General features: G+C 36.1%; 2 protein-coding genes across 2 annotated transcripts; both read left to right on the top strand.

Annotated features, from left to right (window-relative positions):
* The first annotated feature begins 610 nt into the window (after nt 1-610).
* LOC107708370 (ninein-like protein) lies at nt 611-12,375 on the top strand. Its single transcript, XM_016512569.1, has 7 exons — nt 611-906; nt 1,173-1,269; nt 2,747-2,940; nt 9,977-10,043; nt 10,133-10,323; nt 10,495-10,650; nt 12,193-12,375. Exons 1-7 carry the CDS (start codon nt 724-726, stop codon nt 12,373-12,375), a joined length of 1,071 nt encoding a protein of 356 aa, XP_016368055.1. The 5' UTR covers nt 611-723.
* A 14-nt stretch (nt 12,376-12,389) lies between these two features.
* LOC107708420 (trichohyalin-like) lies at nt 12,390-25,102 on the top strand. Its single transcript, XM_016512636.1, has 18 exons — nt 12,390-12,494; nt 14,235-14,345; nt 14,451-14,540; nt 15,857-16,004; nt 16,154-16,222; nt 16,292-16,431; nt 16,730-17,088; nt 18,376-19,998; nt 20,498-20,602; nt 20,691-20,760; nt 21,087-21,371; nt 21,895-22,008; nt 22,086-22,232; nt 22,324-22,473; nt 22,928-23,041; nt 23,130-23,339; nt 23,497-23,610; nt 24,790-25,102. The coding sequence occupies exons 5-18, from the start codon at nt 16,165-16,167 to the stop codon at nt 24,979-24,981; spliced, it is 3,681 nt and encodes a 1,226-aa protein (XP_016368122.1). The 5' UTR covers nt 12,390-12,494; nt 14,235-14,345; nt 14,451-14,540; nt 15,857-16,004; nt 16,154-16,164; the 3' UTR covers nt 24,982-25,102.
* The last annotated feature ends 75 nt before the right edge of the window (nt 25,103-25,177 follow it).

The following is a 25,177-nucleotide window of genomic DNA, read 5'->3' as shown; positions in this document are numbered from 1 at the left end:
CTTTCTTCTTTCAGACGAATCCAGTCGGAGTTATATTAAAAATTGTCTTTGATCTTTCAAGCTCTATCATTTCGCTCAGCGGGTGTTGCATTGCTTCAGTCCAAAAGACGTGAAATAAAAAGCTCCCTTCCATAAAAAAAAGTGAATCGATGCGTTTTTGTAAGAAAAATATCCATATTCAAAACGTAATAATCACTTGAATCTCACTGTTGTAAACGAAGCAGTTCCGGGGGAATGTGCAAATTTTTAATAGAACTCCGACTGGATTCGTCTGAAAGAAGAAAGAAGAAAGTCATATACACCTAGGATGCCTCGGGGGTGAGTAAAACGCAGCCTAATTTTCATTTTTGGGTGAACTAACCCTTTAAAAGCATTGTCTCAATATATTTCAAAACATAATTTATTCCTGTGATGAATTTTCAGCAACATTACTCCAGTCTTCTGTCACATGATCCTTCAGAATATGCCGATTTGCTGCTCAAGGAAAGTGTTTATTTATATATTTTATATATTAAAAAATCTGTCCCAAACTTTTGAATGGTAGTGTATGTATAGAATATGTGCCTGAATTGGCAAATGCATCTCGATTCAATCAATTACTCTCTGTGTAGGCTAGAGATTCTAGTACTCATATGTCAATGCAGATTGGCCACCAGACTTGTTTATCATTTTTAATTCTACATTCATGTCCCAGACTTTGCAGGCTGTGCAGTATGTGGTGGGATGGATGAGGAGGAGCAGAACCGCTATGTGGCCCAGTTGAAAGCTGAATTTGACAGCTGTGACACCACCGGGACAGGTTATCTCGACAAAGAGGAACTTACTGCCTTATGCCACAAGCTGAGCTTAGATGCCCATCTCCCTTTGCTGCTGGACACTCTGCTTGGACCACAACATTATGCCAGGGTAAGCTGTCCCGCATGAGCATCCCAGTGCCTCTCATCCTAATGCTGATTTTTGATTTTTGCGTACATTTTGATTTTTCCGTACATTTTTGCCATATGTACATTAATTGACAGTCACCACTGATAAGCTACCACTAAATATTGTAGAAACTTAATTTGCTGTAAAGTTGCTTTGCAATGATTTGTATCGTGAAAAGCGCTGTACAAATAAACTTGACTTGACTTGACTTGCTGTATTATAGATGTTAAGATAATGTCTGTTTGCAGGTGAATTTTGAAGAGTTCAAAGAGGGCTTTGTGGCTGTGCTGTCAAGATCTTTGGACTTTAGTACTTCAGAGGAGGAGAGCAGCTATCTTGAACCAGGTACTTTACTAGGAAATGACCTTTATGTAACTCCAGACTTATCAGAGCTTCCAGACTTGTGTTTATCTTCATGATTTTTTGTTACTAATCAGTCTGGACCTTGTGGATTCAAGGATTGTTGATGGTACATGATGAGTAGTTGATCTAACTCAAGCACTCTGAAGAACTGAATTGAACACATCCTGGTGTAATTGTCTAAATTATTATTTGTATTTGTTAATGAATAGCCTGGTATATTTATGGTTAGTTACGCTAGCATTCAAAAGTTTGGGGTCTGTAATATATTTGAATGTATTTGTTGTTTTCTTAGGCTGCATTTATTTGATCAAAAATACAGTAAAAACAGCAACACTATGAAATGTAATCTAAAATATATTAATTTAATATATTTAAAAAATGTAATTCATTCCTTTGATGGCAAAGCTACATTTTCATCATCATTGCTCCAGTCTTCTGATCCTTCAGAAATCATTCTAATATGCTGATTTGCTGCTCAAGAAACATTCCTTATTATTATCAGTGTTGAAAACAGCTGTTTGTGGAAACAGTGATACATTTTTTTTTAGGATGCTTTGATGAATAGAAAGTACAAAAGGGCAGCATTTATTTGAAATAGAAATAATTTGTAATGTAAAAATCTTTACTGTCACTTTTGACAAGCTTAATGCATCCTTGCTCAATAAAAGTATTAATTTCTTTAAAAAACAATTTTGATCCCCAAACCTTTGAAAAGTAGTGTGTATTTAGAGCATTGTGGTTTATGTAAACAGTTTTAAACAGTTTTTTAAGACTGGCTTTCTTACACTTTTACTTTTTGGGGTCTCTGGAAAAATTAAACACAAATATGAGAAAAACATCATTTTAAATTTAGCCAATGTTTGGTGTTATTTTTATGTCTTTCCTAAACACCTTTGTGTTTATTTGGATTAAAGGCATTGTTTAAGAAGACATAATTATTATTAACATGTTTAAGAAGACAAAACACAGGCATTCCTGCATATTCGTGAAATCAAGCAAAATATTAGCTCTTAATACCTTCAGGTACCTGCATGCCTAATGATTGTTATGGCTTCTTTCACTGGAGCCCTAATAAGTAAAACAGATGCTGAAACATTTTGTGCAGGTCTTTTTAAAATCAAAGCCAGAATAACATTTGTCTATTTTCATAGATGCATTAGGGAGACTGGTACATTAGTGTATGTTGTGAAATCTTAGCGTGCGACGCTAAAATGATCTTTGAAAATGGTATACCTGAAAGCTATGATGAAAAACAGATGTTTGTGGTTTGGAGATGTTCCATTTAGGTTTTCATTTCCTTTCAAACAAATTTTTCATTTTATGAAAAAGGTTGTGACATAAAACAAATGATGTGAGATCACCTACTATTGCTATTACCACTTATTTTTTTTTCAATTTGACTGCTTCTGACATACTTTCATTATCTGTCGCTCTAAAGCATCACTCCCTGTGCTTCTAGCAGTCCCAGAGGAGGTGAAACCTAAATATGTGAAAGGAACCAAACGGTACGGGCGGCGATCACAGCCAGACAAGACCGACTTAGAGCTGACAGCAGTCTCAGAAGATTCACCACCGTTTGGGACTGACAAAGTAGAAACAAACGGTGTGAGGAGAGCCAAGCTCAGACGCTCCACCTCACTGGAGAGTGTTGAGGTAAAATTCATGATACCTACACTACTGTTCAAAAGTTTGGGGTCAGAAAGATTTTTTTTTTTTTAAGAAATGAATGTTTTTATTCAGGAGGGATGCATTAAATAGATCAAAAGTGACATTAAAGGCACTTTTGTATTTTTTCAAAATAAATGCTGTTCTTTTGAACTATTCATCAAAGAATCCTGAAAAAATGTGCCACAGTTTCAAAAAATATTAAGCAGCACAACCATTATTAACATTGATAATAATAATAAATGTTTCTTGAGCAGCAAATCATCATTATTAAAATGATTTCTGAAGGATCATGTGACACTGAAGACTGGAGTAATGATGCTGAAAATTCAGCTTTGCATCACAGGAATAAATTACTTTTTAAAATATATTCAAACAGAATGTTAAATTACAATAACATTTCAGGCTTTCACTGTTTTTAATGTATTCTTTGATCAAATTAATACAGCCTTGGTGACCATAACAGACTTCTTGGAAAAACATTTAAAAGTCTTGCAGACCCCAAACTTTTGAATGGTAATGTATATTAACTTTATGTCTATTTTTATTTTTATTAATAACTGAAAGTGCATGCATTTAAAATCTAATTGACATGACACTCAAAGGAGATTCAAGGGAAAATAGGATTGTCATCCTGGGACTGTATGCAAATAGACATTTTTAAATATTAGCACTTAACACTGCAGTGCACCTGAGGTGTCGTATGGTTAGTCAATTAAAGAGCTGATTCAGTTTGATTGTAGTGAATGGATCTGGGCCGACCTGCTTTTCACAGACAGGAAGTGCGACGGTGTGGAATGTGCAAGTGCCGGCCAAAGTGCAGCCCCCACCTTCAACAGACTTCAGTGTTACTTTTGGCTTAGGATCAAAACATGGCTCATTTCACATTCTCTTTTTTCCCCCAAAAAACAGCAGGAGCTCTCATAAAAGGGGTTTGTTGTTTCTGCTGTGTCTGTACTTTTTCTTCTGGAGTCATTTTACTCGTGCAGAGCAGTGCCAGACCAGAGAGCCAGTGCAAATGCAAACCTGTGCTGCTGGACCTCTCCTTCCATGTGTTTCGTTTTTAAAGACTTATTTTGGATCCATCTTGGTTTGATACTAGGAACAATAGAGGATGAAGATGTTTTTCTTGCTCATGCACACGTCACATGTCCCTTCACTGAAGATGTTACAGTTACAGTTGTTTGATGACAACTGAAAGAGAGGTGTGCTTAATTATATTGAATGTGCACTTGTAGTTGCACTTGTACTTGTAATCTTAAAAGTAGATTTTTTTTTAAAATATAGTATTAATTCTATTAAAAAATAAAAGCCATTTACGTGTACTTAAAGAGAGACAGTTTCATGATTAAGTACACTTTTTAAGCGTGATTTTGTAATAATGTCAAATTAAAAGTTTTACTTTAAAGTACATTTTAAATTACTGTTTTAATAATCTTGTCATGCTTTAAAGATGTACACTTATTTTGATGTGTTGAAATGTACATTTAAAATGAATATATTTAAATGCACTTAACTGCAGCTTTATTACAAATGTGTAATTGCAGTTATATTTAAATACATGACATACAAGTTTCAATAGAAAGGACATTTTACTTTACAATATTAGAATAGAATAGTCCACTTCAACCATATTTCAAACACAATATAAATAATTATGAAATTACATCTAAAGATGTACTTAAGTCCTGCGTAAGTGGGTTAAAAAAACACTCTAAAGATCATCTAACTGAATTTCATATAAATTTAAACAATAATATATTTTCATTTAATTGTAAATAACATGCAATTAAGTGTCCAAAAACATTACATTCAGTTCACACTTAAAAATATGTGATACTGCGCGCTGAACAATTTTATAAAGTGTATTGAATTGTGTAATAAGTACTCTTTTTAAAAGTATGCTTCTTTTTCACAAGGGTAGAACAGCCCAAAACCACTCAGATCATGGTGGTAACATTTACATTTTCTAAAACAGTGTAAAATCTAGTCTAACGGTGCTGTTTGGGTTGAGACTTCTTGAGAGAGTAGGTCACAGTCTGTGGAGGATTCAAGCAATCCAAGAATGAAAGCATGCTGGTCCATCAGTACAGTTTATGTTGGCAGCGACCAGCATTTGGTGTTTATGAACCAGCCCGCCAGGCTCCGTTTGGTCCGGCGTGTTTTAGTGCCTGTGTTCATGTTTTATCATAATGTGTCGAATGTGTTCAACCAGGATTAGAGGTCTTGGTCTGGGTGGAGCTCAGGGTGCAAAGCATCAGCTGTGGTCAGAAGGCCCGATAATGTGAAGTACAACAAGGAAAGGGTTTGGCTATAATTTGGCATGGTGCTTCGTCTAACTGCGCCTCTCATTTTAGAAACGCATACTCGCATACCAGAGCCCTCCCTCGTTCTCTTACTCTCTCTCTCTCTCTCTACACGTCTCTCCCACTCTGTTCTCCTTTTCTTCTCCTGATCTCCTCTCTCACGTTTCATAAGTGTTTGAAATATTTAGAGCTTTTATGTAAGCCAGTACACGCTATTTCAGTGAATGGGAGAGATTCCATGCTCTAAATCGACTCTTTGCACTGTCACTAGCAATTCTGTGTTAACTCACCGTGTCTCGTACAGTAATCTGATGAACATGTACAGTTTAAGTATTATGTAAAAGGTTTAAGGTTTCACAAGGGTGTAGGGCTGCACAATTAATCGGATTTCTAATTGTGACTACAATTACAGATGCCACAAATATGTAATCGTTCAAAGTGGCAATTAATCGTTCAAACTAAGTCCACTTAGGTTATTCTGCATGCTTAATATTTGTTTTTTTCCTTCTACAGGTTAAGCGCTTTTCCATTGTTTTAATTTTAGTTTTAGTATAACATTATAATACCATGCATATTTTTACTTTTTTTTATTTAAAGAAGAAACCAATCTAATGTATAGTTCACATTTGAGGCTTAATACTAAATACTTAATAGAGAAGCAATACATTTTTTCAATTAGAGTGTTTTCAGCTTGTTTATTTTCATATACAAATATGGCATGCGGTTAATTCAAACAATGATATAAACACCATTCAATGTAAAATGTGATAATCGTAATTGATAATCGCAATTACAATTTCAAGGGAATAATCGACAATTATGATTTTTGTCATAATCGTGCAGCCCTACAAGGGTGTCTGTAAAGTTTTGAACATATTAAATACACTTTTTAAACAATTAAAGACTGTAAAAAGTCTTAGATATGTAATACTTTTTATCTATTTTGCAACAGTTCTTTAAGCTGTCTGATATTGTTGAATACTTCCAAAAAGCTAAAAAATGCTAAAGATTATCATGATTTTATTATTTTTCTTTTTTGACCATTCCTAATCATCATTCAAACTGATCACACTGATGTTACATTTAACTTTGCTGTTTTATTTTTTAAATGTTATATTTAATGAAGGTCCTAAATTTGTCTTAAACTATTAGTAGTAGCCAGTAGTAGTAGTTGTTGTTGTAGTAATTTGCATTAAAAAGTCTTTTAAAAAATAATAATCATTTTTGGTAACTACTCCTTACTGTTGATCAGCCCGATGTATAGTTGACATTTGAGGCTTAATTCTATAGAAAAGCACTAAAAGTTTTTCAGTTAAGTGTTTTCAGCTTGTTTATTTTCATATACAAATATGGCATGCGGTTAATTCAAACAATGATATAAACACCATTCAATGTAAAATGTGATAATCGTAATTGATAATCGCAATTACAATTTCAAGGGAATAATCGACAATTATGATTTTTGTCATAATCGTGCAGCCCTACAAGGGTGTCTGTAAAGTTTTGAACATATTAAATACACTTTTTAAACAATTAAAGACTGTAAAAAGTCTTAGATATGTAATACTTTTTATCTATTTTGCAACAGTTCTTTAAGCTGTCTGATATTGTTGAATACTTCCAAAAAGCTAAAAAATGCTAAAGATTATCATGATTTTATTATTTTTCTTTTTTGACCATTCCTAATCATCATTCAAACTGATCACACTGATGTTACATTTAACTTTGCTGTTTTATTTTTTAAATGTTATATTTAATGAAGGTCCTAAATTTGTCTTAAACTATTAGTAGTAGCCAGTAGTAGTAGTTGTTGTTGTAGTAATTTGCATTAAAAAGTGTTTTAAAAAATAATAATCATTTTTGGTAACTACTCCTTACTGTTGATCAGCGTTTTCTTTGTTAAATAAAACTAAAACTAAAACAGCCATTAAAACTGTAAATATAAATACTGGATGAAAAAAAAACTGAAAAACCAAACTGTTGCCATAGCAATTAACTGAAATGAATAAGTTCAAATTGAAGTAATAAAGTTAACATGCACATAATAAAGTAAGTAACATGCACATAATAAAATTACTAAAACTTATAGTAAAATTGAAATGAAAACTGAAAATATAAAATAAAAGCTAATTTGAATTAGTATGATTGTAGGATGATTCTAATTGAAAATGCAGTCCTTTTTGTCTTAAACAGTAAAGAATGACACACCAAAGCCATGGGTTCGATTCCCAGGGATTGCATGAATAAAAAAAAAAAGAATTATTAAAAAAAAAAAAAGAATTAAAAAGTGTATATTGAATGCAATGTAAGTCGCCTTAGATAAAAGTGTCAGCCAAATGCATAAATATAAATTACGTAATATAAATATAAAATATATCATGGTTGTCCATAGTATAATTAGACAAAAGAATATGCATTTCAACATGAGATCATAATTGACCATTTACTTTTTAAATGCATTTTCCTTGTCTTATTGGGCATGATGATATATTTAATGTTATTCCAAATAGGATTTCATCGTGTTTTTTTATCTAAATGTAATAACCTCTGACACAACTTTCCTTTTTTTCCTTTTAGATAAAAGTGTCAGCCAAATGCATAAATATAAATTACGTAATATAAATATAAAATATATCATGGTTGTCCATAGTATAATTAGACAAAAGAATATGCATTTCAACATGAAATCATAATTGACCATTTACTTTTTAAATGCATTTTCCTTGTCTTATTGGGCATGATGATATATTTAATGTTATTCCAAATAGGATTTCATCGTGTTTTTTAATCTAAATGTAATAACTTGTTTCACCTCTGAAACAACTTTCCTTTTCAAAAATATATACACAATATTTTCATAAAATTTTTTTAATAACATCCCAGATTTCTCCAGAAATACATCAGATTATGCTAGTAAAATGGGTTGCAAACTGCGTTCCACGGATTTACCTCTAACCAGAATTTTGTAATGAGATCAGTGTTGCTTTACCATGACTGTAAATATGTCGAATGAGGAGATGGATAGAATGGACAGAATCCGTGCTGATTATTCACAGGCCTCAGCACAGATTCCAGTCCATATAGTCTTTTACAACATCCATGTGAGCAGCAGCACTGCTTGTTTATGTAAATAATTCAACCAGCTGTGATAAATATTGCACACAAACCTTGTCATGCAACATAAATTATGTCGTTTTGGCTGCGTCATAGACTAAAATACAACATATTTGTCTTTTCATCAGGCAGAAGCTGAGGAACATTCTTGATGAATTGTAATCAAGTCTTTTAGAAGTATCTCATGTCTTTTGATTGTTTGGGAGTTTTTGTGCACCCCAATTAGAGAGTAGCCTTTTCTGAAAGACCTCTGTATATCAACGCTTTTCTTAGTGAATACATGATGTCAGGGATGAACAATGCCTTAGGGACAAAGATGTGTGATGTTCCTCACTTAATTTCCCAGTGGAGATAAATGAAGTAGCTTTTTTTCTCTGACTAAATATGCACTATTTGACTGAGAGAGAGAGAGAGATAATAAAAGACATTCCGCTCTCTGCTTTCCGACTGAAAAGCTGTTTGTGAAGAGTTATGTAATGTTGTTTAAATTTTAATGCTGATGGTAACTGATTGTGGCTTGTCCCATATTCAGCTGGGCTTATTCTTTTGTTACTGGAGGCTGAACTGTGTACTGTTTCGATCAGTGTATCCTGTTCTATTTTGCATTTGATCAATCTACATCGATCAAACCACAGATATCTTACAGGTCAATAACTGTCTGAATCAAACCGTAACCTACCACTAGATGGCACTAGCACAAATCAATTCATGTACATGTACCCTACATTCTCATGTAAGTTTAGGTATAGATTTGATATAGGCTGTATATTATACTGTAGATCAGTGGTTCTGCAGTGTTTCAAATCAACAAGCCCTTTCCAGTGTTGCAACTTGTGTATCATTAAAATTCCGAGTTTCCTATTTGTAAATATGACTTTGCTCTGTCATATACAATACAGTTTCACTATTTCACTAAAACAATAGGCAGTATTCAGTGTACAGTACCCAGTTAGCAAACACCATTACAATTACTTTTACTGCATTTGTCTTAATGGTGTCAGTCAATTTGAAAGCACTCTCAGTATTAGATAACTCGGTCCCACTCCAAAATGTGTCTTATATAAGCTCTTTTACATCAGTACACACAGGGAGATTTAGCTGGCTTTATATGAGCATGGTTTAAGCTGTTTAGTATGGTGCAGTGTTTCTGTACTGATATGAACAGCATTACTCTTGAGCTTGTATCTGTCGGTTGTTCCTGTCCAGTGTTGCAGAAGTAATGACTGCTGGGATGGAATGCCTTTTGATGATTGTATTGTGTTCCTTGTGATCACTGAGCCATAATAGTTCATTCAGCTACACTGTCTCCATCTGCTCACTCACTTCACTCAAGAGTCAAAACCTTAATTCAAGATATTGTATTGTAAACTCTTGCTGTGCATCTTTAATTATGACAGTATACTGTGCACACTAATTATGGAATACGTGAAAGACCTACTGTGTTGCCAAAATGTGTCAAACATTAAGACATTTTTACATAAAATGGATAAAAAATTTAAAATAACCATCTATAACATATCTAGATGCTTATTTAAAGAATAGCGGGCAGTATAGAGTATATACTGTGCAGTATTCAATAAGCACTGTCGATGCTCTGTTTATAGAGTCTAAAGTCAGATGAGGACACAGGAAACAACAAGGAGTCCACACACCACTATTTTGTGGCACAAGGTACATTAGATGTTACTAAAATATAAGCATGTTTATATATGAAAAATCAGCACATGTCTCTAATTCTTTTTGATTTACATATATTCAAGGCCAGTTGAAGCTCTGGAATCAAGATGGCACAGGAAGTCCTCTGCGCTCATCTGATCCTCAGCAGGAAGTGACAGACGGGCAGGTGAGGGCAGTATGGCAGGAGCTGGGGGTCGGAGCTGGAGGATCACTAAACCGCGAGGAGCTGTCACTCGTCTGTGACCGCATCGGTCTCAAGGACTTACAGTCCGAGGTACAGTCATGTAACGTTCTGTATAGAGCAGGATTAGTAATCATATTAACCAAGTTAGGACATTCTGTGCTGCTTGTTTGCTACTAATTACTCTTTACAGAGTTTATAGTGACATGCCTTCACCATTCAGTGCATTAAACACTGTTATCCATGTTTTTTGTTTATGCAAAGGAGTTAGACAGTCTCTTCAGAAAACTAGACAAGGATCGGGATGGGAGAGTCAGTCTGAGTGAGTTCCAGAGTGGGCTGTTCACACAACACGATCACGCTGCTCCCATCTCTACCTCCACCCCTGCCCGGCCCAAACCACAGCGCTCCATCTCAAAGGTCAGGGTCATGGTGATGTTGCAACGGAAAGCAGATTGTAGCCAAAAATAAACATAGCTTTGCCAAGCAATCTGCAGCAAAAGCTGACACCAGTATGCAAGTGTGACTGCATGGTGCTCTCTGCAAATGAAGTGAATGTATGAAAGAAGCAGTTATATGTGATTGTTTCTTAAATGTTTTATGTTGCACTTGGTGGTATTTAAATAATGTACTGTGCTTATTTAATATTTTGACAATTCAGTTTAAATTTGAAGGTACTTGTAAGTATTTGTCGTTCAAGGATCATGTGACACTGAAGACTAGAGTAATGGCTGCTGAAAATTCAGCTTTGCATCACAGGAATAAATAAAATTAAAAAAAAACATTTATTTTAAATTGTATTAATATTACTGTATTTTTTATTAAATAAATGCATTCTTGGTAAACAAGGCTTCTTTAAAAAAACATTTTAAAAAAAATAATCATATTTATTCTCAAATATTGTAAACCAGTAGTGTGTACATATCTAGACAATATGACAAAAACAACAATAACAAAACACTAATGTATGTACATGAACTTCTGGTGTGCAGCTGAAAAAAATATTTTTGCTGCAGACGACGGGTATTCCAGTAATCTGCATTTAATCATATGTTGTTTTGCATGGAATGCTTTTTTTTAATGCATGCCAAACTGTCAAATTCAAGTAACCGATATAGAAGAGAAATCTTTATCTGCCATTTTTCCTCTCATCTGCTGATTATAAAAGAGAAAATTGCTGAAAGAATGAACAACCAAAGCCTTTCCCAATGTTTTTATGACTTTTCTCAGCAGACAGACACAAGAGGCAGTTAAATGATTGCCTGACTGTCAAACAGGATTCATTTCAGAACTCCAACATCAAGCCAAGTTACTGAGGGCTGCAGTGGCTGGAACCAATTAACTTAATTGGGAAGGTGGAGCCTCCTTTTTGCTCTCTTGTTACTAGGAAAGCACAAATAATGCATTCCTGTGCAGTGGCCAAACTTAAAATCACTGCTGAGGAGATGTACTGCACAACAGGCCTCATACCTGCATGTAATGATTTTACATGGGATTGTAAAGACAGTTTGGGGTCCTTTAGTGATGACATTTCTGAGGTGATTTTACTGAAAGTCCAACCAGCCAAATCAATTAAAACAGTGTCTTAACCCAAGCTAGGCACATATTCTGATTTGCTGGTCAATGAAATGTAGGACTTAAAAGTTCAGGCTTCATTTAAAGAGAAAAATAGCTTCAGCGTTTGATAACAAATGCCGAGTTGCATGAATATTTGGCGGTTGCTGGAGCTAAAATGAGGCTAAGCCAGCTTAAGGGTTACGACACTAGAAGGACGTTTGTTGGTGGTCAGTGCAATGAATTGAGACTCTAGCTCTGGCATGTCAAGGACAGCATTGTGCATTGTGTGGTGGGACTGTGAGAGCTCAGTTTTTTCCCTTCCAGTGGTTTTCCTCGCAGTTTGATATTGAACTTTGCCGTATCGTATTGTCTTTTTTTCTCATGTCGTTCTCTCTGCTCTCTCAGGCCCTTGAGGAACGTGTGGTGCGTTCCACTTCCCCTTCTTTACTGTCGGCTACAGTGGGTCAGAGGCTGCTGACCCGGCTGGATGATGGCTCGGGATGCACAAGTCCAGACAAAGTCATCGCCCTCTGGACGGAGGAGGGCATCCACAATAGCAGGGGTATTCTACAGGTAACAGATTACTAGATGTTATTGAGGTGCTTCTAGAGCAGGTAGAGAAGGAGCGGAAGAGACTCCAGGAGGAGCTAGAACTGCTCAGGGCTCAGGACGTTAGCCTTCAGGAGGACATTTGCACTGCTGCTAAGGTAACCACTGACATTATTATTATTATTATTATTATTAAGTAGCAATATTCTGTTAGGTCTTGGCACTTAAAATACACTACTGTTTAACCCCTTAACTGTCACCGTCCTGCTAGCGGGACACCTAAGTTTACTTCAATATATTATGATTAAATCCTAATCTAATCATGGCAAAACATATATCTTTGGAAAGGTGTAAGACTCCTAAATAGATATTTTACCACTGTTTATTGTTAAAAAATTATGTTGGAACAGTAATAGATTAATTTATGACAAGAGTGCACCTCAAAACATATACTTCATAACAGGAGTTCTGACCTTTGTCACAAAAAATTATTTTTCATTTGCGTTTTAGTAATCATCATAAATTATATATCATTCGAAAACTTAAAACCTCAAAATTTATCCTCTGAAAACCATTTTGAAATCGGACATTGCGTTACCATAGAAATGGTACTTTAATATCTTTTAATGGGCTCCTCCCCCTTAGTGCGGGGTGTCATATTACAAAATGTATTACGGTCTTTTGGAATCAAAACTTTTTATAATCTTGACAAAATACATATCGTCGGAAAGGTCTGCATCTCAAGATTTCATATTTGGTGGTTATTTTGTGATAGACGTAATACTGAAAGAGAAATTTATACATTTGTGACAGAAAAATGCATCAAAAAAAAATCTATGGAGTTTGGATGGCTGTTTGTGGTATAACGCCTAAACAAAATTGCATAGGAACCTCAATTTTTTTAATATCAACTTCAAATTTGGAACAACTCATTTAGACATATGGCTTTAATTTCATATCAAATTTGGATTAAAACCTATTTTGTAAAATTTATTTTATATCAAATAAAAATAGTACAGTACATTTTCTTTACAGTAAGTTTAAACTTCTATAACTTTTTATGCTTTCATTTTTTTTTAATGATTTAAAAAAAAATTCACACTTCTGCAATAATCTGCTGATTGTCTTCTTTAAAAAGAGATCAACTTTAGATCTGTATTCAAAAGCGTTCATGAATTATAACAATTTAAGTTTGAATAGTGCACTTTCATGTCTATGTTCAAAAGGGGGGGGGGGGACAGTTAAGAGGTTAACTGTTTGGGTCAGAAGTTTTTTTATATTTTTTTTAAACTTTCAATTCTTTAAAGAATCCTGAAAATTTTTTTTTAAAAATCACAGTGGTGTTTTTTTAACCTTAAACTGCATAAACACATTTCATTACACCAAATACACAAAATAATGTTCTTTTTAGCAGCATCATATGACCCCTTTAAGTTGCAGCTGTTTTAAATATTGATATTAACATTGAACAGTATTAACTATTTTTTAACATTGGTGGCTGCTGAAAATTCAGCTTTGCCATCACAGGAATAAATGACATTTTCAAATGTACTAAAATAGAAAACAATTATTTAAAATTTCAGTATTATTTCACAATGTCTTATTTCACCAAGATATACATCCCACAGTTGTGTAATTTGCCATTGAACATTCAAGTTGGGAAATTATATTGAAAATGCCATAACAGTATCTAAAGAATGTTTGCATTGTAGTACAATTTCCTTACCATCCCTCATTTAATTCTCTTGCAATCACACTGACTTAAATTTCATGATGATCTTGCTCTTAGCTACAGAACAGGACTTAATGAAGAGGTGATCTGTCATGGTTAGAGGTGTATGTTTCTTCGAGCATGTCAGTGCGGTGTCAGGTTAAATAGCTCTCGCTGTGTGTTATAGGAGAACAGTCGTTTGGAGGAGGAGGACAGCGTCCTGAAGGAGAAGCTGTCTGAAGCCGAGAGCACCATCTCTAAACTACAGAAGGATCTAGATCATCTGCTGCAGGACAAGGTGAGATGTCTATATGTCGTTAAATTGCTGTAAATCATATCCTTTATGAGGTTCATTCTCTGAGAACAATAATGATAACTGATCAATGCTTGTTTTACTGAACAGTATGGTGGCCTCGATCCAAATGGTACAGGACTGCTGAATCAAGAAGAGCACTTCTCAGAGATCTTTAAGGAGTACGAGCAGCAATGCAGGGTATGAGCATGCCTGTGTAGGTTTGGTGGATATTTTGTCTGGAGTGAACGGTGAAGTCAGTCCAGAACCCTGTCATTGTGCATTGTATTTAAGTGTCACTGTTTGGCCATCATGCTAGCTATCCTATAATTCATGGTGCTTTAAATTACATCTTTAATTGTGCAACTTTTTGAGGTGTTACACTATTGTGCCATTAGTTTTGCTCTTTTGACTTGAGCCAGTAAGTAACCACCTGGGAACCATTAAAAAAAATCCCATTAAAAAAACATTGTTTTTTCATGCTCTGGTCAGTTTTGAGATTTTTGTGCTATTTGACATAATTTGGCTGGTGGAAAGAAAACATTCAAAATACACTTAAGTGTTTATTTTATTGCACTTTATCTATTTGTGTCTGTAGATTTCAATTACAGTTTTTTAACTTAATTTCAATATCGTGATAATACCGTATACCGTAATAAAAGCATTAGCAATTAATCGCAACATGAAAATTTGATACCGGCATATCCCTAATTACAATATGTATATTTAAAGGCAGTTTTCTCAAAACAGTTTTTTTTCCATTTCTTTTCCACTTCATTAGCACGTTCACCAAACTTTACAGTTTTAACGGATTTTACCGAGATGTGTATATAATTTTCTTTGATTTTATACATTTTATTCCTAAAAACATGGTGAAAATATATTTTTTTCTGGCTGTTGACAGTATTTTTTGATTTATGGAGCGATAAAAACAGATCCAAAATCCTCTCTGTAAAAACCTTAAACTCTACTGTAAAAACTCTACTGTCAACAAAATGAAACAAGAATTTTGAACCTGGCTTTATCCAGTGTTTAGTGTTTATGCAAATTAGTGAATATTTAATTATATAATGCCTAATTTGCATATCGATATTTTAGAAAACTTGAATTAAAAGTTTGGAAAAAATGTTTGCAATTCTTAATGTAATCAATCAACTGGGGGAAGTATGGCGATTTTATCTTTTTATTTATTTATTTTTTTTACCCTATTCACCTGGGGTGTCTTGGCTTTTTAAGAAAAAATATATTTTTTATATTTATAAATGTATATAAAACTATTACATTTTATAGCTCTTAAAACAGATGTGTTATGTATACATTTTTTATGTTAAAATACTTTTTTTTTTTTTTTTCTCAAATATTTACAGAGATTTTTTTTGCAGTTCCATTTGGTGATGTTTGTGGCAAAGAAAGTACATGTTTCACCTCTGCATTACAATATCTTTGTTTCAGGAAATGAAGAAAAAAATAGTTTTACTTGTGTAAATGACCCTGTGTCTCCGCCCCACTAAATACAGGAGCTGCAGGACAGGAATGACGAGTTACACTCAGAGCTGGAGTTGTTGAAAACTCAGGGCTCAGGAAGGAGAGCCAGACGATCCAGGAGCAGCCTGTCTGGTCATGACTGGTCAAGCCGAAGAGCATTAACCACCGAATCAGATTCTGGTGAATTTAACAAATATTTTGAATATTAGTCATCAAGTTTACCTTTCTAGATCTCACGTATCTCTTTCATGCTATACCCAAGTTTATGTACCTTAACCTAGTAAACTGTTGAATGAACAACTCATCATATCTGTTTTGTTCTGCTGCAGATGATCCAGAAATGAAGAAAGGTACATCTCCTCAGGTCAGAAAAAAGCTCCAAGTCACTGACAAGAATGGTGAGGATTAAAATAATTACAAAAGTTATGCTTTCCCTATGGAATATCCATACACATGGGTCATGTTAGTTTGGTGTATCTCCTCAGTATTGGGTTCCTTGGAGAGTTTGGCTCCCCCTGTGAGCATCGAGACAGAACTGGCCATGGAGCAGATGAAAGAGAAATACGAGCGTGAGGTCCAGGACTTGAAGATCCAACTGGAGACTAAGGTACGGGCATAGTATGGAAACATGAAATAGGTTTGTTACAAGTACCCTTTGCAAATTAGATTAGATTAATTTTAGATTCAAACAGTCAGAGCTAAGGGGAACAGCTAAGATGTGCAAATGCTCCTAGACATACAATGTTACCAGGTACCAGTTAAAACCTTATAGAGTACAACAGCGATTTGGGATTTTTACTTCCAGAACCTGACTGTTACACTATTGCAATTGGCAACACAAATTTTGTAAACAAAACCTTACTGTAGAGAGGAAGTGATTTATGGTCTTAATTTTGTTTCAACAGGTGAATTTCTATGAGCGCAGTATGGATCTGATGCGGCAGAATATGGAGGTTGAGCGGAAGGACATCTCGCAGAGCTTTAAGATAGAGATCAGTGAGTTGGAGGACATGAAGGCTCAGGCAGAGGAGCGGGCAGAGAAAATGCGTCAGGCTGTTGAGCGGCTGGAAGCAGAGCTGAGGGGAAAGACTTCAGGAGGAGCCTGGGGTCCAGAGCTAGAGCGGAGAATTCAGCGAGAACAGGCAGAACTGGAGCAGAACTACGCTCGTGAGATCAGTAACATCGTGCTGCGCCTCACCTCAGAGAAAGATCAGCTAGAGGCAGAACTCAAGCTCAAGATGGACCAGGAAGTGCTGCTTGTTAGGTTAGTGTCGCTCAAACGATCTGGTACGGGATTATGTGCAGCTCATCCATTGTAGACATTAGTCTTACATATTAAAAAAAGAAATGAGCTACCATGTGAGAAGGTCGAATGACTTGTCAGTGCTGAGACAGTCTTTAGGACTGTTTAGTGATAGAATAAAATACAGAAACAGTATATTATTTTCTGTCACTGTAAACCTGTCAAATATGTCCGGGTGATTTCTCTTAAACAAACAAGCAAATTACAATATTTATTTTGTAATAATTCTCATTTCAGTAATACAAAAGTATTTCATTCTGTTTACTGTAATGTGGAAAAATACAATTTTGATTCTAAATGTGTTCATGCATTATAGTAGGTAGCATTTGGTTGTATTGAGTTTAATTGATGACTTAACAAAAAAAGTAAAACATTTTTACAGTAATGTTAAAAATAATGTTTTACAGTATGATGAATTTAATGGGAATCACCATTGAATACAATGGGAATTTAAAAACCACTCATAATAAAAACATTTGAATGCATTATAGTAATGAGAATTAATGAGAAATGTGCTTAATTGTTGTTTAAAAAAAAAAAGAAAAAAAAAGAAAATTAATGATGCCAAAAATTGCAGTGGTCCTAAAATGATATGAAAGTTCTTGACAGGCTTGGTGAGATTCACCCTATTGCCAAAATTGCATTGCTGAGAGAAAAAAAGCCACAAATAATACATTGGTGTGTAAGTCACATTTTATTACTACATTCAGAAATAATGTAAAATACTAAAAAAAAAGGTTTACAAACATTATGAACACTATTTTTAGTATTTTACTAAACTGTAGATTTGACTCCACAACAAATCTTTTAAACTTAACAGTATTCAGGGAAGAAAACAGGAATAAAAAAATGTAAATATTAAACTAAATTTATAATGGAAAATAATATTGACTATAAATGGCAAGCCTAAACAAATTTAAAGCGAAACTGAAATTTAACATTTTAATTTCGCTTTGAAATTAGTCACACAGTATATTTCAGATTATAAAAAATTACATATTCTAAAAAATATGGTACAATTTATATGCTTTTCAATTAAAAGTAATATTCATGCTTCATATAGACCTTTGTTATATCTAAGACAGTGTCCTGTGTACAAATGACATCCGGAACCCAGCTGTGTTTAACTATAAGTTCAACCTCTTAACCAACATGCCTGTAAGGAGAAAGTAGATTTTTTTTCCCTTGGTATTCATGACATTGCCATGAATTTACACTTAGACATATTAGCATGTTGCTGTGTCCCAGGGAGAAGGCAGAGCAGCAGTTATTGCACATGAAGGCACAACACAGCGAGGCTCAGCGCAGCCTCCTCCACCAGCTGCACCTCGAGCGCAGCCGTCTGCAGGAGCAAACCAAGCAGCATCACAGAGAAGTTGGTGCGTGGGAGGCAAGAGTACAGGAGCTGGAACAGGAGGTGCGCCGTGAGCGTCTCCTCAGCACCGAGCGTTGGAGTGAAGGGCAAGCTCAGGTCTGCAGCAGGGTGGCACAGGAAAGGAAGAAACTGGAGGAGGAACACCAGGAGGAGGTCAGGAAGCTAGAAGAACACATCCAGTTCATGGAAGCTCAAGTAGAGCTCGCATCCAGGGCTGAAGAGGAGCTGCTCGCACTACAAAGACAGCTTGAAGATAAGCTGGAAGAGATGTGTTTTCAGCTGGAAGACAACACGGTTTCCATGAAAGCTCAAGATGCCCTCATCCAGAATTTGACCTCAGAACTTAATGCCAAAGAGAAGGAAATGGAAATCAGAAATGAGAAAGAGCGAAAGCTCTGCAATAAGCTCTCTCAGCTAGAGCAAAATCTTAAAGCAGAGAGAGAAAAGAAACAAGAGCTCCTGAAGCAAAAGGAGCAACTACAGAAAGAAACAGACAGAAGTATTCAAGATCTAAAGGAGAAACTTGGAAAAGAAAAAGAGAAGGAACAGGAGCTTCTTGACAGAGTTTCTCAGTTGACTAAAGAGCTGGAGAACTGGAGGACCAAATCTGAGACCTGGCAGAAGGAGATCGAAATGATGCAGGGAAGCAGTAGTCATCTGTCTACTGCGTTTGGTGAGCAGCAAATGCAGCTGAGAGAACAAGAGAAAGAACTTGTGGAGCTTCAAGAAAACTTGGCCAAAACGCACGAGGCACTGAAAAGCAGAGATGACGATCTTACAAGACAGGCTTCTGAGATAAATGCTATGGAGATGGAGCGGGATCGACTCCTAGAGGAGCTCAGGGGTCAATGTGAACTTCTCAAACAGCTACAAACACAGGTCAATAGTCTCTCTGAGGAATGGGATCAAATGCATATGATGGAGCAAAAACTTCAAGTCTCTGTTCGTGTGGAACAGGGTAAGGTTGAACAGCTCCAAGCCCATCTGAACTCAGAGCAAGAAGAAACAAGACATCTTGAACAAGAGAACTCTAACTACCGGCAACTTGTAGACCAGCTTTCATCTCAGATTGTCGAAATGGAGGCAGAGTCTACCAAACTCAAAGAGAACGCAGATAAACTTGCACTGGAGCTGCAAAGCAAAGACAATCAAATGCTGGAACTCAGTCGTCAGCTTGAAGCCAAAGCCGAAGAGATTGATTTGCTCTGGAACGAAGTTCAGCTGAAGATGAACCTGTTTAAGAACGTCACTCAACTCTCTGGTCAGGTTCAACTTTTGACCGACCAGTTGGAGGACAAAGAGCGAGTGCTGTGCTCTCTGAGGGAGGAAGCCGACAATACCGCCAACCAACTACAGCAATCACTGATGGACTCCCAAACAGAGCTTCAGCAGATGGAGGAGGTCTTTGAAAGCGAGAAGAGCCATATGAAAGAGCAGCTTCTGGAGATGGAGGGGCTTGTCATGGCTTTAGAACAAGAGATGGCCAATCCCCACAGGTTTGTGGTTCTCCAGCTGGTAGATGACCGTCGAAACAGACCAAGACTAACCATTGCTGTATTGATCCAATCGCCGTTTCTCCCGTATGGATGCCGTATCTTGCCATTTTTGTCCAAGAATGTTTGCCTGTATGTTTCACACAATGAGATTTCATTAACCGTAGACATGCGCTTTGAATTTTCAGGCCTCATGCTGCATCTCACTAACTGAATGATATTATTGTCACTGACATGCATGCAGTCTCACTATTAATAACAGTTACTGTATGTATTCTGATTGAAAGTGTCCTTGCATCCTTTTAATTGTATTAATAGCATAACTTTTTTGTGTTTGCTGCCCTAATCTTTAGCAAAACATTATTTTTTTTTTTAATCTAGCTACAAAACTTGTCATTGTACCTAACATTATATTGTTTTCTGTACTAAGCTGCCTAAAAGTGCAGAGGCGGGTAAGTTTGTTATGAAGAGCTGATCTCTATATTTTGGTTTCCAATTCTAGGGCTCAACTTGATGAGGTCACCTCCGAAAACAGTGCACTGAAAGACAGGCTTGCTGTCTTACAGCGGGATGTCAAGTTGCTGGAGGAGGAGCTCAACAAAAAGACGTAAAGAAATCATTGACTTGTCAACTATCCGCATTTTATTTTGCCATTTTATTTAGCAAAATCTAATATTCTGCTTCACTATATTTAGGAGGAAACTTGAGGAGATGGAGAGAGCATATATGAAGAATCGAGAAGAAGAGGAGAGGCTACGGAAAGAGGTAAGTGATAGCATGGATCTTAAATTCAGACCATATTCTTAATACTCATTTCTGGTCTTATTCTAAAAAAATTCAGCAGTCCACATTATCCCAAAGAAAAGTTTGTGTTCTTGGTATTTCGTCAAAATACTTAATTTGATCCACCTCTAAAATGATGACATCCCCAAGCCCCCTTCTATTTCAACCACTGTTATAAAGAGATCACTGTTTACGTTCCAATTCATTCATTTTTTTATTTATTCTCTTGTTAAATATTCCATTAAATGCCACATTATGAAAACGAAATGATTGCTGCTCCTAACAATTGTTTTATTTCTCCGACATAGAATACCAAATTTCGAGAGGAGGTGCTTGACTTCAGTGCGAGAAACCTGCAGCTTAGCAATGAGAACGCGGAATTAAGTTCCCGGCTGTCTACTGATCAGAGAGCAGTGCAGACGCTGACTGACAGGCTAGCACAGGTGTGTCAGGAGAACGATGAGGCAGCTGCGTCCTACAGACAGCTGCAGGAAACCCTTCAACAGCAGAAGAGCGACACACTAAAGCTGCAGGAACAGTGGCAGAAAGAGAAGGAGCTTCTAGAGAGGGAGCTTAAAACCGCCAAGGAGACGGTATGGTTTCGTTTTGTAGGATATATGTGACCCCGGACCACAAAACCAGTCTTAAGTCGCTGGGGTATATTTGTAGCAATAGCCAAAAAAACATTGTATGGGTCAAAATTATTGATTTTTCTTTTATGCCAAAAATCATTAGGATATTAAGTAAAGATCATGTTCCATGAAGATATTTTATAAATTTCCTACTGTCAATATATTAAAACTTAATTTTTGATTAGTAATATGCATTGCTAAGAACTTCATTTGGACAACTTTAAAGTCAATTTTCTCAGTATTTGGATTTTTTTGCACCCTCAGATTCCAGATTTTCATATATAATAGTTGTATCTCGGCCAAATATTGTCCTATCCTAACAAACCATACATCAATGGAAAGCTTATTTATTCAGCTTTCAGGTGATGTATAAATCTCAATTTTGAAAAATTGACCCTTATGACTGGTTTTGTGGTCCAGGGTCACATATTAACAAATTATTTCAAAGTTGGCAGGAATCGCTGAAACTGCTGTTTTTCTCCAGCTCCAGCATTTGACGGTGGTTGAGTCTGCATTGAGTAGTCAGACTCTGAAATACCAAGCACTAGAGCAAGACAAGGAGCGTTTGTTGAAGGAAACAGCAGACAGAGACCAGAAGGTGAAAAGTTTGTGCTCTCTTTCTCAGATGCTGCTGAACATGTTTATGCTGAAATGTGCTTTGTGTTTTTTTTGCAGCTGGAAAAGCTTCAGGAATCACTTGGCAAATCAGAAAGCCAGATAGAGCAGCTCAACTCCCAGATCTTGAGTATGTGGCAAGAAAAGAATGTTCACGTCCATGAGTCAGCCACACATCAGGAGATGCTGCAACAGTCTCAGGAAAAGGTCAACCAAGATCTTTATACATCTTTAAACGCACTTGCAGTCATTCAGAAATAATAAAAAATAACTTGTAAATATTGTTGTAAAACACAAGGTCCAGGAGCTTGAGGAGAGCACACGTCAGTTGCGTAAAGAGAAGGAGCAGTTACTTCAGACCCACAGGCTTCAGGAGGAGACGGCAGTCAGTGTTCTGCAAAAGGAGTGCAAGTGTTTGCGAGTACAAAACGAGGAACTTCATGATAAGGTTAGTCAGGAACAACAAATTGCTTTTGCAATGGATTTTTCTCAATATGCAATTAGAAGCTACCCATAATTGCTCCTTGTTTATTTTCTAGAGAACATTTTGGAATGCACTTACATTTATACATGAGGCTTTCATCCAAAATGAATCGATCCCATGACCTTGTGGTTGATAGCACCATGTTTTGAGCTGCAGTAATGTTCTTCTGTATTCACTACAGGGAATTTCAATGTATTTCAAAGTCTCTTATACTCATCAAGGATGTATTTATTTGATCGATACAGTAAAAACAGTAATATTGTGAAATATTAATACAATTTAAAATTAGTAATTGAATATATTTTGAAATGTCATTTATACCTGTGATGCAAAGCTGAATTTTCAGCATCATTACTCCAGTCTTCAGTGTCACACGACCCTTCAGAAGTCTTTCTGATATGCTGGATTATATTTCTAGGTGGCTCAGCTGCAGACTCGGGAGCTGGAACTTCAGAGACTGACACACGAGTGCCTCATTCTGAGGAACAAACAGGCAGAGCTAGAGACCGCTAAACATGAGGCAGATGAACAGGTATGGAGATCATTTTCAAACTTCTCACTGCTTGAGTATTCCTTATGAATGTTTTTGTTCTCACTTTTGTGTGTTTGTTGTGGTTTAGGCATTAAGGGCAGATAGCGCTCTGTCGCTGGTCCAGGCTCAGCATGCACGTGAGGTGCAGGAACTAAGGGAACAGATGGGTTCTGGCACCCGGGAGCACTTGGCTCATATGCAAACTCAACTAGCTGAGCAACAGCGCAGGACGCAGGATTTAGAGGATCTGCTTCGCTCTCAGGCCAAGCAGGCCAGCGTTCAGATGGGCCTTCAGCAGGTACATCAGCATCACTTTCAAAACCTTAAGGCAGTCGAACAGGGAGTGAACATGCTAGTGCTTATACATTTTTGCATTGAATCATTTTTTTTTTTTTCACCCTTGATCTCATATTTCACGTATATTTTTATTAACAAACTATTAAATTAAACAACAGGAGCAATATGAGAAATTGATGGCGAGTATGCAGGAGCGTATGGATGAGGTTGAGGCCAAGCTGAAAAACACCCGAGTCATGCTGCAGGAGAAGGTCAACCAGCTAAAAGAACAGGTAACCAGAAACTAATGGCATTAAAACCACATTTAAAAAATATACAAATATTTTTAAAACTAAATACGAGTTTACTGAATACTTCATAATGTTTACTATTTTTTCTATAGTTTTTAGTATGTGAAACATTAGTAGTCATTATGAAATAAATTAAAAATTTCACATGACATAAACCCACATACTGTACTGTTTGTTTCATCATCTTCAAAATAATTATTTAAACAGAGTAGTTCACCCAAAAATGAAAATTTGCTGAAAATGTAATCACCCTCAGGTCATCCAAAATGTAGATTAGTTTGTTTATTCATGGGAACAGATCTGGAGAAATGTATTACATCACGTGCTCTGCAGTGAATGGGTGCCATCAGAATGAGTCCAAACAGCTGATAAAAACATCATAATAATGACTCCAGTCCATCAATACATGTCTTGTGAAGTGAAAAGCTGTTTGTAAGAAACAAATCCATCTTTAAGGCACTTAAAACTATCTATAATTTTACCTCCAGTGAAAAAGTCCATCCTCTGTTGTCCTCTCACATCAAAATCCATCACCATATTTAAGAACTGTTTTGAACTCTTTGCTTGTAAATGGTGTTTGATCTGTGCATATTTCTTTATTGATTCAAACGAGATGACTTAACTGGAGAAAGCAATATTATGTATTGAGGACATTTATCTTAGTGTAAGTTGTCTTGATGGATTTGTTTCTTACAAACACAGCTTTTCATTTCAGAATACATTAATTAATAGACTGGAGTCGTGTGAATTACTTGTGGATTATTTTGATTGTTTTTATCAGCTGTTTGGCCTCTCATTCTGACGGCACCCATTCACTACAGAGGATCCATTTTTGAGCAAGTGATGTAATGCTACATTTCTCCGAATCTGTTCCAATTAAGAAACAAACTCATCTACAGTACGTTTATTTGAACATTTCATTGAGTATAAATGTGTGAACTTTTGGTAGCTCTGTAACTAGTAAAAGTTCACACTGGAAATAGGCAGCCAAGTCCTTGACATTGTGGGATACACTGTCTTGGTGCACATTTTGGCGAATGTAGGTGAACTGAGCATGTCATCAATACTGAAGTATACATACTAAGAACAGAAATAGTAATTGTATTCTATCAGTATGCTGAAGTTATTTTATAGTGACAATCATCTCTCTTCACCACATAGCTGGCCAAAAATGCCAAGTCAGATCTGCTGCTGAAGGACCTGTATGTGGAAAACTCTCAGCTCATGAAGGCTCTTCAGGTGACGGAGCAGAGGCAGAAGAGTGCAGAGAAGAAGTCCTTCCTCTTGGAGGAGAAAGTGATCGCCCTTAATAAACTGCTATGTAAAATCGCCCCAGCATCCCTCACAGCTTAGACTTGTTTTACTCCACTATGAGCCTTTATCTGTTGTACTGGACTGTGAAGTTCCATCCGCTAGTACAGTGGTTCCCAACACTGCATGTTTTGCATGTCTCCTTAATCAAACACACCTGATTCAGGTCATCAGCTCATTAGTAGAGACTCCAAGACCTGAAATTGGTGTCAGAGAAAGGAGACATGAAAAATGTGCA

Source organism: Sinocyclocheilus rhinocerous, unplaced genomic scaffold (assembly GCF_001515625.1).
Source record: "Sinocyclocheilus rhinocerous isolate Xijiao unplaced genomic scaffold, SAMN03320098_v1.1 scaffold295, whole genome shotgun sequence".
In the NCBI taxonomy this organism is placed as follows: Eukaryota; Metazoa; Chordata; class Actinopteri; order Cypriniformes; family Cyprinidae; genus Sinocyclocheilus; species Sinocyclocheilus rhinocerous.
The sequence above is the reverse complement of the archived record's forward strand: the minus strand, read 5'-3'. Positions and strand labels throughout refer to the sequence as shown.